Source organism: Canis lupus, chromosome 5 (genome assembly GCF_048164855.1).
Source record: "Canis lupus baileyi chromosome 5, mCanLup2.hap1, whole genome shotgun sequence".
NCBI classification, from domain to species: Eukaryota; Metazoa; Chordata; class Mammalia; order Carnivora; family Canidae; genus Canis; species Canis lupus.
Genome location: NC_132842.1, coordinates 28,679,861 through 28,695,026, shown reverse-complemented (window position 1 = coordinate 28,695,026; position 15,166 = coordinate 28,679,861). Strand labels below are relative to the sequence as shown.

The following is a 15,166-nucleotide window of genomic DNA, read 5'->3' as shown; positions in this document are numbered from 1 at the left end:
TTCTCTAGGATCTGGGAGGGTCAGAGAGGCAGGGTCCTGCCTTGGAAAGTTCCTCCAACAGTTTGGGCGGTTAAAATGCCCTTGCAAATCCCATTTCAGGCCTTGCCAGTTATGAGCGAGCGCCCAGGCAGGGTTACTTGAAGGTAACCCCCAAATGCTCCCTCTCTTCCCTTGCAAGCCACCCTCCTTCCTGGCGCTGGGCCTCGGGAGCTGGGCCTCTCTCTGGGGTCCGTGTATTTTCCTGGTGTGGAGCAGTTGTGCGGCCAGGCTCACCCCATCAGGCCTCATTATTCACAGCCGACTCTTATCGGGTCGGCTGGGATTAGGTCTGGGATGGGGGCCGCTGGGCCATTGAAGGAAACCAATAAATCAAGTCAGGTTCCAGAGAGGGACCTCAGGGGATGCCATTTAGAAAGTCTATCTGGGGAAACCGAATAAGCCCAGGGGCTCTCCCCACTGCCAGCGGGCACCTCCTGGGTGTCGGGCCCAGGCCCTTGATGCTGCTGGATTGCATGGGACGGTGGGGTGGGAGGGAGGGGTATACGGGGTGTGCTGGCCAAGGTAGGGGAGGGCCGGCCTGGACTGAGGCGTGGGCCTGCGGCCAGGTGCAGCGAGTGTCAGGGCTGCCCCGGCCTCCCGGCCGGGTGCAAGGGGGAGAGCCGCCGGGGTGGCCGAGGTCCTGGGGAGCTGCTCTCACGGGCATTTCTCTCTCCTGCCTCCCCGCCCCCCTCCCCGCGCAGGGAGCCAGGTGTGCCGCCCGCCTCTGCTGCACGGATCCCTGCCCTGGCTGGACGGTGGCAAAGCTCTGGGCAGCCACCACACCGCTTCGCCCTGGAACCTCAGCCCCTTCTCCAAGACGTCCATCCACCACGGCTCCCCGGGGCCCCTCTCCGTCTACCCCCCGGCCTCGTCGTCCTCGCTGTCCGCGGGCCACTCCAGCCCGCACCTCTTCACCTTCCCGCCCACCCCGCCGAAGGACGTCTCCCCGGACCCGTCCCTGTCCACCCCGGGCTCGGCCGGCTCGGCCCGGCAGGACGAGAAGGAGTGCATCAAGTACCAGGTGCCGCTGCCCGACAGCATGAAGCTCGAGTCCACGCACTCGCGGGGCAGCATGACCACCCTGGGGGGCGCCGCGTCCTCGGCCCACCACCCCATCACCACGTACCCGCCCTACGTCCCCGAATACAGCTCCGGACTCTTCCCGCCCAGCAGCCTGCTGGGGGGCTCCCCGACCGGCTTCGGGTGTAAGTCGAGGCCCAAGGCGAGATCCAGCACAGGTAGGAACCTTCTCTGCCCCCCCTCAACCCCCTGGGGCAGGGGGCCCGGGAGGGGGTGCCTCTGGCCTCCTCCCACCTCTCCTCCTCAATCCGGGGCAGGGAGGAGGGAGCTGGCTGGTGTTGCAGACCTTTCCTTGCGAGATTTGCTTTCTTCCCTTTCTTCCAGCGGGGTGGGGAGGGGAGGGGGGCAAGAATGAGGTGTGTCCTATCTCACTGCAGTCCTGGGAGCAGAGGGGAAGTGGGATCTAATTTACCCCCCCCCACCACCACCACCACCGTGAGCTGGGAAGGAAAGAGACAAACAAAAACAAATACCCTGTCCTGCCTGCTTCGGGACCTTTGGGTTCTTCCAGTAACCTTTAGCCAGTTTCCAAGACCAAATGGAAAGCCCAGGGAATAAATCTTTAGTGTTTAATGCTAAAACGAAACCTCCTGGAACCTAAACAAACACAGGTCCCTCCTATGACCCCCCTGGCCTCTGCGGCCGGCCGTCTGTTCCTCCGGGCTCAGCTCGGAGGGGGTCATGCAGGCAACACAGGACAGCGCTGTGCACAGACAGGGATAAATAAAGCGTGTGTCTGTTTTTGTGGAGGGTTGGGGGGGTGGTGGGTGGTGGTGCAGGCAGGACCCTGGCAAAAGCAGCAGGCGTATGTATTCTTTGCGTGGAAGAGGGGGACCGTCGCCCTAACTTGTGGGAGAGAGGTAGGCTCTGTCCCCCCAGGGGCGACTGGAATGGAAACAAGCAGTCCAGTGGGCCGGTCACCTGTGGTGACGGCACAGGCAGGGGCAGGAGGACGTCTTAGGACCTATTCCTCGACCGAGCCGCAGCCAGAGGAGGGAGGGAGGACTGCACGACGTTCCCCAGGTGTGGGTCTCCGCTTCCTCTGCTCATCCTCCCTCAAAAAAAGCACCCCCTGCCTAAAAGCGCGCTGCATCTTTCTTCCCTGGGTGCACACGCTTTAGAACCAAACACCAAACCCACATGGAATACATCTTGGCTTTCAAAATAAAACAGGTCATCGCCAATCTTCCTCCTAACCAGAGTGGTGGACAGACCTGGGGATTCTCTCCCTGTGATTCAGCTGTATTTTAAAAGGTGGTTTTTCGAAGATTGTTCTGTCTCCCTGGGTGGGTCCATTTGCGGGGGGCGGGGGGGGGGTGTCTGTCCCGGCTCATTCCAACGTGTCACCTCTGCCCTCTACCTATAGAGATCCTACATACAAAGCAGTGGTGAAAATCACTTGTCTTGGATGGGTGGGCCGAGCCGTCTTGAAACCGGGTTTGCAAAAAACCCGGGTTGAAAAAACTTCCGAGGGAGGGCTCTGGGAGCCCAGTGACCATGAGATCAGTTTGCAGGGTTTTTTGTTTTTTTTGTTTTTTTTTTTTTTTTCCAGGGTGACATTCACTCCAACTGCCTGGGCAGGACTGTCTCTATTTAGTTGATATGTTTTAGCTAATCCAATTATTTTCAGACTGCTGCACGCGACAGTTGCATTGTTTATCCCGCGCCAGGAACTTTAATAGAGTCCGGATGCGGTTAGGCTGACAGAGAAACTCAGACCTGCGTGTTCAGTACATGAAAGTCGGCAGAGGGAGAGGGAGGTAGGCTAGCTGGTGGAGTCAAAGAGAAAGCGAGGGGAAGGGAGCACAGGCGGAGAGAGCCACGGCCGCGCCGCCTGGCCGGGGGCTGGGCCCGGGCTGGGGGGCAGGGTCCCAGGGAAATGGGGTTCAGCTGCCCCTGGGGTGGGGGTGGGGGACCCGGGCCCAGATCAGGCCTGGAGGACTGCTTTGCCAAGAGAGCAAACCGATGCACGTTGAGGTAGCGATGGGAATTTTTGTACTTTTTTTTTTTTCTTTGGTTTTTGTATTTTAAAGTTCTCTTTTCTGGCAGCGCAGAGTTTTGGGGGGAAGATCGTGGTGGCCGAGGCCGGAGTGGTGGTTAGTGTGGGGGAGGGGACAGGACGACTTTTCTGGTTTCTCTCCCCTCCGGGTGCACACACCTTGGGCTGGTCTTTCCCTTTCTCTCACTCTTTCCTTCAGCCCCAGAGCAGTTGGGGGCGGGGGGCGGGGAGGGAGGAGAGAGGAGCTGCACTCCCCCTGCGCCGGAACCAGAAGCTGCCTACGGACCTCATCTATTGTATTTTTTTTATTATTATTTCTTTATTTTTATTTTTTGGTAGGTGGGGAGCGGAGGGCAGACATTGCCATTTGGCTCTTTACTTCCTCCTTCTTATTCCTTTCTCACAATCAGAAACCCCAAAGCAGCACACCTGGGCAGCCAGGGAGCTGGGACTTTCGGGAGTGTGGGAGTGGGGAGGAGGGTTTCTAGACCCTTCTGGGTGGAGACGGTGGAAATGGCACAGTTCTTCAGGGAGTTCTCTGGGGTTTAGAGGTTTAGTGGTTGCTGCCTTTTTTTTTTTTTTTTTTTTTTTTTGAACTCTGTGCAAATGCACTTGCCGAAGCTGGAGGCAGGAGGAGAGAGGGCTGTCGTCGTCGCGTTTTGGAGAAACGGTTGAGGTGGTGGTTAGGGCACCTAGTGCCTCTCTGAGGCCGCCGCCGGGCTGCCGGTGCCCGGGTCCCTCTGCAAACAAAAGAGAAAAGCCTTTTAGCCAAGGGCCCTTCCGTGGCTGCCCTCGGCCTCCTGGGACATGGGCACCTCGGCCCACCTTCCCCTCCGCAGCCTCCGGCCCTGCTCCTCCCCTGCCCCTTCCAGCCGGGCCCCAGGATTTCAGCTGGAGGCCCAGGGGGGTGCTTGAACGTGGCTGTCGGGTGTCGGGAGGCCCCGCGGCGCGGTGGCTCTCCTGTCACCTAAGACAGAGGTGCCTGTGTGAGCCGCTCCCGCGGGCAGAGAGCGGGGACGCGGAGAGGGGGCAGGAGGCAGCCAGGGCCTCCGTTAGGAAAATGGGTGGCTTGCTGAAGTCACAGACTAGAGGCAACAATGAGAAAAGGGGGGGAAAAATCAGCAAAAGCCAGACGAGGCAATCGCGCAAACTTGCGGAGTGAATCAAGATAGAAAATTGCTCTAGTGTGCAGAGCCTCGCGGGAGAGGCAAGCGTGGCGAGTTCTGAAGGTCCCTCTGAAAAGGAAGCTGTCATCCTCCCTGCTGCCTGACAAAGGAAAGGAAATCAGTCTCATCACGTCAGGGCCGGGAGATCCCCCAGCCCCGGGTGCCCGGGGGGAAGGCTGCCAGCCCCACGCCAGCTTCCAGCTTCGGTGGGGACCGGCCGGGGATCCACCCCACCCGAGCTGCGGCAGCCAGTGGGGGAGGCAGGGGCCAGCCCCGCAGGAGAGGGACGCGGTGACCAGGGACCCCAGAGGCCCCGCCTCGGCGGATGGGGAGGGGGCCTGGAGCCCCGGTGTCGCTGCCCCCCCAGAAGGGGCTGCCCCGGGGCCTGCTTGGGGCACTGGGGCCGCAGGACCTGCCCGCCCCCTGGCTGGGCTGCAGCAGCCCCCGCCTCCCCCCCTCGCCCTTGCCTCTTCCTCTGGGCCCAGGCCGCAGGCTTCTGACCCCCCAGTGGAGGGGGCCTGGATGTAACTGAGTCCCCAGCCTTTTTTGAAGACTGTTAGATACTGTTGGGTACCTGGACATGTGCTCCTGGCTCGGCTCGGGTTTGTGAATAATGCCAGTGGCTCGTGGGAGGCTCTCTGTAGACCCTGGGTTGAACAGCTTTTTGGAATTTGGGGGGAAAAATATATATATCATTTCTCTTAACTCCTTACATACTTTTTTTTTTTTTTTTTAAAGAGGAAAGTAGACAAAAAACTACCCAGCACTATTATGAACTCCAGTGTCAGGCAAAGCCCTCCATTTCTGAAAGTCTTTTTCTTCCCCAGAACCTGTCCCTAGAGAAAAGAACAGGCTTACAGGTGTGAACCCCCCCTCGTCCTTCATTCTTGGTCGAGGGGTTTCCCAAGGCCAGACGGGTCCTGGGGCCCCCAAGCCAGAGGGCATCATCCAGATTCCCAGGTAGCCTGCCCGTTCCCTTCCTCCGCCCGCCCTGTCTTCCTGGTACTTTGGAATTAGCCCATGAATCTCAGAAAACACATTAACCCTTAGGGGATCATCTCTGCCCCCTGCCACCCTCCCAGACCTCCCTCCTGGCACCCCCCAGGGAAACCGAAACCGTCTCCGGACTCCTCCTCTTGGGAGACCAGCTCCACTGAAGCCCCTGGCTCTCCCAGGGTCGCCTGTGGGTGGGGGAGTAGGGGCGGGGTGGGGGTGAGCCCCTCCCAGTCTGGCTCTGTTGGCAGAGATGCTGGTACACGCCCACCAGGACGGTGAGCCCCCCCGCAGAGGTGGGCAGGTTCTCCCACAGAAGTTGGAAAGAAATCAGTGAGCAAACTCCCCCCACCGTGGTCCTAAAATGGTATTTTGAGGGATTCTCTCCAGGAGCTTTCCCTCCGGAGATGGGTCTGGGTCACTCTCCCGCCCCTGGAGTGAACCGGCCTGGCCGGTTTTTTTGTTTATTTTGTTTGTTTGTTTTTTTGGAAAAAGAGCAACTGCAGGAAGGCCTTGGTTAATGAGCTGACCCAGAGGCCGCCCCCCCCTTCCTTTAATTGGCCTTTTCTCCTGATCTGCTCCTCATGCTGCTCCTTCCAGACATGCCCTCCTTCTCCTTTTCACCCGCCAACATCTCCAGGGGGTTCCCTCCAGCACCTTCTGGCCTGCTCCAGCTGGGGTCCTCCTTCGCCTTCTGCGTCGTCACCACGGGGCTGGCACATCATAGAAAACCTTGTTCTTTTCTAAGAGAGGAAAAAGGTGGTAGGGGTGGGGAGGGGAATGAGTGGACCCCACCGGGTCTTGTCTATTATTTGCCAGCCGGGGACACCTCCAGTTGTATTGGAAGTAAAATCTAAAGCCTCAGGTCCTGAAAATCAATCAGCCAATTGATGAATCTATTCATCTATTTATTATCTGTTTATCTATCTAGCCATCGATTCATCTTTCCTTTCCTCCCGGTCCTAATCTTCAGGATCCCATCGATCCCTATAGACAGACCCCGGGATGATAATGGGGCCCCTTTTGTTTTCCTTCGAGGGAGGAGGCCGAGGGGGATGTCTAGCCGGGTCATGGTCCCGTCCGGATTTAGGATTTTCTCAGGGAACTATTTCAAGTTGCAATTTGCCTTCCTCCTTGGCTGCGCAGGATCTTCCCCATCTAGTCAGGCAGGCCCAGAGCAAAGTTCTGCTGCTGGTTATTCATGAGCCACTTCTTGGGGCGGGAGCTGAACGTGTAAGGCAATGGTTAAGCCATGACAGGGCCAGACGGTGACTCTTTCCCACCTGGGAGCCACCTTAAGGGAAGTGGGGGCGGCAGCTGCAGCAGTGGTGGTGGTGGTGGTGGTGCCGGTGGTGGTGGCGGTGGTGCTGGAAGTTCCCCAATGGAGGGAGCAGAGAGGGGGGAAGAAAAAAGTTCCCAAGGTTACTTTCATTCCCTCCTTCTGCGGGCTGTCGGTTTTGCTTCCATAAGTGACTTATGTGTGATCTTGTTTCCAGAAGGCAGGGAGTGCGTGAACTGCGGGGCCACCTCAACCCCGCTGTGGCGACGGGATGGCACCGGGCACTACCTGTGCAACGCCTGTGGGCTCTATCACAAAATGAATGGACAGAACCGACCCCTTATCAAGCCCAAGCGAAGGCTGGTGAGTTCGAGGAACACTGATCCAACACTGACCATTGTGTGTTTTTAATTTCCTCTCCTCAGGAAGGAGAGCTTTCTGCAGGAAATTGGCAGGACAGCTCAAAATCATGTCAGCTTGCTTGGGATCATTCCCCCCCACCCCCCGCCTTTTTTCTTTTCTCAAATTAGATAGACAGCAAAGAAAGTTCTCTCTGCTTCTCCCTCTTCTCTCTCTTTTTTCCCCCTTGCCATTTCCTAAGTCGCTCGCCCCATTTCTAAGCTGGCTTTTTGGTTAGCAAATCTCTGATGTATCTGCAAATAGAAGGAGAGCTGGACTAGGACCAGGGCAACCGAGTTCAGATTCGTGGGTGTGATCACTGTGCCATGGATGGAGATGGAACGGGCCGGGCACCTTCCAGGACAGGTCCCTAAGTGGCAGGTCCCTGAGGAAGTGAGCACACTTTGTGCCACGGAGGGGTCTCGTGTGCCCAGGCTGTATGACTGATGGGGCCAATTAGCTGAATCCCACAGACAGCAGCCACTGGATCTGGCTGAGGTTTTCTTCTTTCCTGGTCCTCAGGGTTGAGGGCTTTCTGCAGCTCATGACTTTGGGGGGTGGGGTGTGGGGGAAACCGTGTGATTCCTGCCTTGCCTCTTGGTCTCCTGTAACATTTGGTCGTATTTTCCCTTTGAACTACTGCTTGGGAGGGTGATGGTTTGTAATCCCCTCCTTCCTTTTTTCTTTAGACTTCTCTCAAGCCTCAGGAGTACTCTGAGCTATTTAGAAGGGAAACTAGCGGGAGAAGTTCATTTGTGAACTTGTCTTAGGAACCTCGGGCTCGGATTGAGTAGCAAGTGTATGTAGCAGACAAATAAAAGCAGGCTTGGCAAATGATAACCCTAACCACAGTCAAGAGATCAAAATGCTTTTTGTGGTGATGACATTCACCAAGTAGAGAGGGGAGGAGGTGAGTTTCCTCATGCAGATTAATGGATAAAGCAGCATCCATCAAATTCTAAGTGTGTGTGTGTTGTGTGTGGGAGAAACAAATCCTCTGTGTTCTTTTTAAAGAATTATTTGTCATCTCCATCAGATTTTAGCGCAACTCAACACCTTTCACATCCTTTTCAGAAGAAGGAAAAACTTTCTAGGGATGGAAGTGCCCACGTGACTTTAATTTTTTTGGCAATCCTCTCCCTCTCCCGGCTTTATTCCTTCTGATCTTTGCCCCCTTCTCAGCCGTTCTCAACCTCCCCCCACTCAGTCTCCATGCACTTGGGTATTTTTTTTTTTCCCTTCTCTCATGTGCAAAGCTAACTTCCTAGGAAAAAGCTGCCGGATATCTGAGCACTGGAGATAACTCATAAACAACAACCCAGCTTCCCCAACCTAAACATCAAGATGTTTGAACGTATCAGAACAAGACGTGTTTGAAAAAAAAATGGCTGGAGGTGTTAGCACAGAATGAATATGATCGCACCACAAAAGAATGCTCTGAATCATTCAAAACCTGGCCTTAGTAAAAAAAAAAAAAAAAAAAAAAAAAAAAAAAAAAAAAGAAAAGAAAAGAAAAAAAAAGAAAAAGAAAAAGAAAGAAAAGAAAAAGGAAAGAAGGAGAGGGAAAGAAACAAAACTAACAACAAAAACTTAATTCTTAAAATAAGTCATGGTACCATCCTGATAATTGGACTTTTTTTTTTAAGGTAAAAAAGAATAAGAACAAAGAGGGTATAAAGTCTGAGAGTATGGGCTGGTTGATGAGCAAGAGTGCATTTGACATTTTCTTGGGGTTTCTTCTGTCTGGGCAGATTGTTGCATAGGAGGGCTCTACTTGCATTTTATATAAGTTTGTCTTTATTCTCCTTTCATAAGAAATCTCTAGAACTCTGAGTAATAATTGCTTTTAATTCTGGTGTTCATTGGCTGTCACATTTTAAGCTGTCTTTTCTTTCTTACTCATCCGTTCTGAGTGGTTTTATGTTTTTAGTTCCATGGAATTCATATGCTCCAGAGACCGACTCAGAGCACAGTCAGGATATCGTGTATATATTTTTTAGCCCTTAGACGCGTTTGACTTCTGAGTTACCTAGAACTTTCTTTTTCTTCCCTCTATATTTCCTGCTCCTTCGGGCCAGCTCCGCCTCCCCACTTTGCTCTCTTGGCTGTGCACGTTTGCAGATTCACCAAAGACCACCCAGCCCAGAATGTGGCTAGCTCTTCCGAAAGATGCATATCTAACACTGAATAAACTCATGCAGGAAATAGAAGAAATGACTGGAGAGAAGAGCCATAAAATAGAATATTTTTTTCCGAGTGTTGCCAGGGTTTCCGTATGTCTGATGGCTAGCTGAGGAGAGCCTGCTTTATTAATGTACTTTGTCTCCTGCTAGAGAACCAAACAGTGTGGCTTTTAGAGGTTCTGTATAAATTCGCATCAAGTCTGGGGACCGGAGATGTATGCTGAGGCCGCTTTACGTATTTATGTTACTGTCAATATTACTGGGAGGGACTGTACCAGGAACCTCATCGCTTGGGGCTCGGATTTTACCCGCTGGCATTCTGGGCTCATAGTACACATTAGAAGTTGCTGAGCTGGGAAATCTGGTGCCCGCGTAGATATTCATCGACTGCATCTGGGTATCTGTTCTAAAGAAAAAAAGTACAGGAAGAGAAAAATGATCACATGATAACATCGTTGTCAGAATCATTAAGGCCTGATTTTATGTAGCAGTTTCTTCCCTAGAGGATACGAGTGACAGGTAGGTCAGATGCAGCTCAGTGAGGTTCTTGAAGGCAGGTGGGCGCAAACGTGCGGTGCCAGAGGCGGCGGTGCCTCCGGGATTGTGGTGAACTGTTTCCAGAAGGGACGGCCAGAAAGTTAGAGCTTTCTCAGTCATGACAGAGAAGAGCTGTTTTGACTTCTAGGTGTTTTTTTTTTTTTTTTTTTTTTCCCAGAATGCAGAAAATAATCATGGGGTGTGTGTGGGAGAAGCCATAGCTCTGCTATTTAAGCTTGTAGGAAAGAGAAGCATATCTGTGGGACGGTTTAGTGGTTTGAAGGGAACAGAAGCAGTCTGCTTAATTCGGAATAACTACCAGGTTTTTCCCATATCTGGCAGCTTTGGGTGTTTGGCCTAACTTTTTGCTTGATGAAATATTGATGGAAAAAAAAGGAAAAAAGAAAAAGCACAGCACAATCCCTATAGTTTTATCTCGGGCTCTTTCATAAACATGCCAGAATTTTCTAGATCACAGATAGCCGGTATCTCTCTCTCTCTCTCTCTTGACTTTGGTAAGATATTTGAGTCCAGAGCAGGGGCCTACTTTCTCAGTTAAAATTGCCTTTTTATGTTGGGGGAGGGGGTGACGGATTGACAGGGGTATACGTTAAAAGGGACCCAACTTCATTTTCTGTGGAAAGTGTTTGAGTTTAAATTTTTTTTTTTTAAAGCATGGACATAGGGACTCGTACCCTCGTAAATTTAAGTGCGTCAAAAAGCGAAAGAAAAAAAATCTCCCTCTTAAAGGAAATGAAGGCAATGACACAATCCGATAATTAAAATTCAAGCTGAGCCTGACATCTGACCTGCAACTCTTGTGCTCTCTGTGAACAGCAAATAGGAAATACCTAATTTCACGAAGGTGAAATGAGATGAGAGCAGGACGGGGTGGGTGGGTTCCTGTTGATTAGCAGAATTCTTCATTCTTTTCAGTTTGTCTCATGAACTGAAAGCCACCTAGAGAGAATGAGGGTGGCGGTCACCAGGAGTGACCGAGCCTGGAAGGGACGGGCCGTGCAACTGTAGGGCCGCTGCACGTTTGCTGGAGTCTTGCTCACGAGGGATGTCCTACCTGGTGCTTCCCGGATGGCACGTCCTGGGGGTGCACGGCCCCCCCACCTCCGACACAGGCACGGGTGCTCTTGGACCGAGCTGGCCCTCTCTTCTCTTTCTGATCCAGCATTTCTTTATTTGGGAGCTGTCAAGCGCTCCCCGTGTTTGGGCTTGCTCTTCCTCCGCTGTCAGTGTGTCGTGATGGCCGGTAGCCTCCTCGAGGATTGAGCTGGGCAGTTGCCCTTGAAAGAGGCCTCCTGTGAGTCTGGTGGACCAGGGGTACTGGGAGCCGGGTCCCTAACGAACGTGGTTAATTCAGGGTCACTACCCATACACATTACGCATCTGGCGAACTTTGCTGGGTGAGGCTCGGGCAGGGGGGTCATTAGCTCGGGGAGGTGCCGCTGGCTCTCTGACCTATCCCTTGCTGCCCCATAGGACGGCAGGCTGAATTCTGAACCCCTTGACGACAGTCTGACAGGCTCCTATGCCAGTGGATTGGCTGAATTTTTCTTCTTGAGGCAGCTTTTGGGGATCTTTATTACTTTCATGTGGGCCACTTGCTAGTTTTGATTTCAATGATAATTTTTTCTTTTTTCCTTTTCCTTTTTTTTTTTTTTTAAAGTGTGTCCCCGTAGTTCTGAAAACACATTTAACATTTGCTTTGATTTTACCCTCTCTCCCCACTCCCAGTCGGCAGCAAGAAGGGCAGGGACGTCCTGTGCGAACTGTCAAACCACCACTACTACCCTCTGGAGAAGAAATGCCAACGGAGACCCCGTCTGTAATGCCTGTGGGCTGTACTACAAGCTGCATAATGTAAGTGTCCTGGGCCCAGGCCCGGCTCCTTTCTTGGGGATGCCCGGGAGATAGCGTTTCCTACTCCAGGTCCCCTTCTCCATTCGATCGCCCTCCTTTGGGCCAAGTGCTCTGTACCCCATGGCTGTGCTGAGCCCAGAGAGTGTAGGGCAAGGAGGGACCCCATGGCCCCAGGTCCGTGTGGAAAACACCACGATGCCACCATCCAATGGCCTGAGGTGGGCCTGGCCTGGGCTCTCCTGTCTTCCCTTTGGAAAACCATTCTGTTTCAATGTTTCCTTGCAGTTGAAACTTTTTGCAAAAGAGGGAAAGAGAGCAAGCAAGGGAGTGGAGGGGAAAGGTGGAGAGAATTGGGTGGAATGGTGTGCGGGGCCCCCGGAGTGCTGGGACAGGATGGCTCTGTCACTGGGGGGCAGGCAGGAGGCTCGCTTAGGCCGTGTTGTGAATTTTAAATGGACTCTCTGTGTACAAGACGTGAGACGAAACGTCTGGCCGATTTCATCAGACGTCTTGGTCCTCCCCAGCAGAGAAGGGATGACAGCAGCCGAGTGCGGTTGTCCATACCAGGGAAAAGAAACTCTTGTCTCCTCTTCTCTATCATCTTTTCGCAGATTGAGAATTCCCAGCCAGGGTTTAGCTGTGTCGTTTCCAATCTTTTACTTGGGGGTCCTCCCATTTTGTAATATCTTTATATATATAAAAAAAAATTGGGTGTTTTTTGTTTTCCTGAAATAACTCTGGCTGACAGGCCATGACCTCCTGAGGCCTGCAGTTTAATTAATTCCAACGAAGAAAAAAATTGCCATTTCTCTTTCTTTCTCCTACAGTCTCCTTGCCAATCTGACTCTGGCAAAGTCTGGGGCTGAATGGGGAAGAGGCAGGGCTTTTTGCTCAGGGCCATTCTGGCAGCGAGCTCATCTTACTCAGGCATACCTGGGAATCGAGAGGAAGCTTTCCTGCTTAGATTTTTTTTTTTTTTTTGAGGTGCAGGAGCATTTCTCAGGGTGATCCTACCACCCTCTTCCCTCTTTACCTTTTGGGAATACATTGCTGCCAGGTCCAGGGACCCCCGTGACACTCATGGCCCTGCCTCTGGGGTCATCCCCTCCTGACACATCCCCTCCTGGTCCCTAACGGAACTGGTCTTACCAGTCACTGTCTCTGGGACCCTGGGATGGACGGCAGCCTCCACCTGTTTGTCAGCAGTGCAACCTGAGTTCTGTTTTCACTTTGGGGAGTTGACTCCCTCGTCGCTGTGCAGTCAGATTTGTGATCAAAATCTGGAAGATTTGGGGCATCCGAGTTTTACGGGCTACCTGGCCATTGCCACAGCCTCTCCTGATTGTTTTTGGCTGTAATTTCTGGTTTTCAAAGAACTTTCGGGTTGCTTGATTACATTTGAGCCTCAGATCGCCCCATGATGCCGACAGGACAGAAGTTGATTTCCGTTTTACTTGAAGAGGTTATGACTCAGACAATCGAGTGTCTTGTGCAAACCAACTTGGCCAGTGGAGCAGAAGAGCCGAGACTGGCCTGAGAGTGGCCCAGGCCTTCCGGGGAGGTCGGGGGTGTGAGGGCTGCTAGGGACCAGTGGAAAGTAAACCCGTTCCCCCTTCAGGATGTACCCGGGTTCCATTCAAAGTAATGAATTGGCCGCATATAGATCTTTCTTTCCTCTGCGCATAGGAGTTCGGGGGAAACGAACCAGCCCTCAATTTCAGGGGCTCCTTAGCCATGACGACATAGGGTCTTGGTTGTGTCCCATCTAAAAAAAAAAGGAAAGAGGGAAAGTTCTAGAGGATACCAGTTTTTCTCAAGTCTTCACTGCTCTTTCTCTCTCCCACCCCATCCTTAATGGGCTCCTGACTTCGTGGCTGGCGGGGAACCTTGCTCCCCAACAAGTGGTCTTTCCACCTTCCCTGCTTTAGCGAGGCTTTGCAGAAGGAGGCGACTTCTGTGTGCTTGGCGACAGGAGCTTATAACCTGCGAACGGTCTCGTGGCGTCGTGTGTGTTATGCCCACCGGGGTACCCGTGTGCCCACGCTGGGAGTTAGTTCCTTCCTCCTTATCTAGGTGTTTCGATAACTACCTATCGCAGGATCAGTGTATCTAGGTGGTGTTGAGACTAGTTATCTGGGGTTGTGCTGCTATCTGTGTAACTAGATATTATATTTAGATATCTGGCTGTGTATATCTAGATATCCGCGTAAAGAGCTGTGTGTCTAGACATTATCTTGGGGGGAGATTTGATGTGACAGTAGATTCCTATCACCTCTGCAGGCTGCATCTTTATCTTGATTGTCACTTTGAAGGAGGAACCCTGAGATGTTCTTTTGGCAGTGATCTTTTAGCTCTTCTGCTTTCCTGGCACCAGGGGGACCTGGGTCTCAGCTCTGGCATGGGGTTCGGTACCCCTCTTTGGGGCGGCCTCTCTCAGCTCCACCCCGGGAAGCTGTGGTCTGCTGCTCCCAGAAGTGCTGTTGGCAGCCTTTTGCTCTTGGCTGTTGGGTTCTATCTTCCTCCTTTTTTCTTCTTTTAAAAGATTTTATTTATTTATTCATGAGAGTCACAGAGAGAGAGGCAGAGACACAGGCAGAAGGAGAAGCAGGCTCCAAACAGGGAGCCCGATGCAGGACTCGATCCCAGGACCCCGGGATCAAGACCTGAGCCGAAGGCAGATGCTCAGCCACGGAGCCTCCCAGGCGCCCCTCTGTCTTCCTCCTTAACTCTCCTGTTCTAGCTTGTGGATCAGACTGGTAGGTCCTGGAGACCGGAGAGCCTCTTCTCTTCCTCCACCCCTGAGGACCCAGGTGGAAGAGGATGCTTTTCCCTAAGGAGTCAGAATGACTGGGAGGGACCCTGACCTTCCCTCCTCCAGATGTCTTGCCTGACGCATGGCCAGATGTTGTGTGGTTTGCCGTACGGGGCAGATGTGTGCCGTTGAGGTGACTCGGATTCTGACTCGTTGTGGGGAGTGAGCTCTGCTTGCCTTGTCAAGGCCCCTCTCTTGATCCTACCCCCGGCCCTCTGCCCCCAGCCCGTGTATCTTAGAGGCTTCTCCAAAAGAGGGAGGTGGTGTGCTGTCTCGGATGCTGAAGACTAGTTGATGATGTTCAGAGGAGGACCTTGCTTGCCTTCCTGGAGCTCACTCCTGCTCTGAAATTTTCCGGACGAGGGTGCTTTCGGGCCTGCGTGGTTCGGCGCACCCCACGGTGCTTAGCAAGTTGGTGGGGATGGGTCGCTTGGCCACTTCTCTAGGTAGAAGTGCAGAGTCAGAACTAGGCCTTTTGTTGGTTGGGGCTGCTGTGATGGGGGCAAGAGACACCTCATTCAAACACGACCCCAGAAATTCCAGGGGAGGATTTCTACAGCGCCCCTAAGTGTGCGAAGCTCGGGCAGGAGGGAGGCCTCTGGACGTTACTTTGGAGAGGGGTGCAGCCCTCATCCCTCCAGGCACAGGGGCTGGAACCCCTCAGCTTGGTCGCCTTGGCGATGCGTGGATTTCCCACGAAGAGACAAAATGTTATTTCCCTTAGAGATTCCTTATTGCCTCCCTTTCCATGAGCTGTTGTTCTAAGGAGGTTCTAAGGAAGTAACACGAGTCGTTATATTTTAG

General features: G+C 53.0%; 1 protein-coding gene across 5 annotated transcripts in view; it reads left to right on the top strand.

The window, feature by feature from the left end:
- Positions 1-15,166, top strand: part of GATA3 (GATA binding protein 3) — a 32,674-nt gene that overhangs the window by 12,567 nt on the left and 4,941 nt on the right. For 4 of the 5 annotated variants that reach the window (XM_072825873.1, XM_072825871.1, XM_072825870.1 and 1 more), the window contains exons 3-5: positions 741-1,277; positions 6,774-6,919; positions 11,425-11,550. In XM_072825873.1, the coding sequence (XP_072681974.1) occupies positions 741-1,277; positions 6,774-6,919; positions 11,425-11,550 (809 nt within the window). The remainder of the gene's footprint in view (positions 1-740; positions 1,278-6,773; positions 6,920-11,424; positions 11,551-15,166) is intronic. The other variant, XM_072825872.1, reaches the window with a different exon arrangement.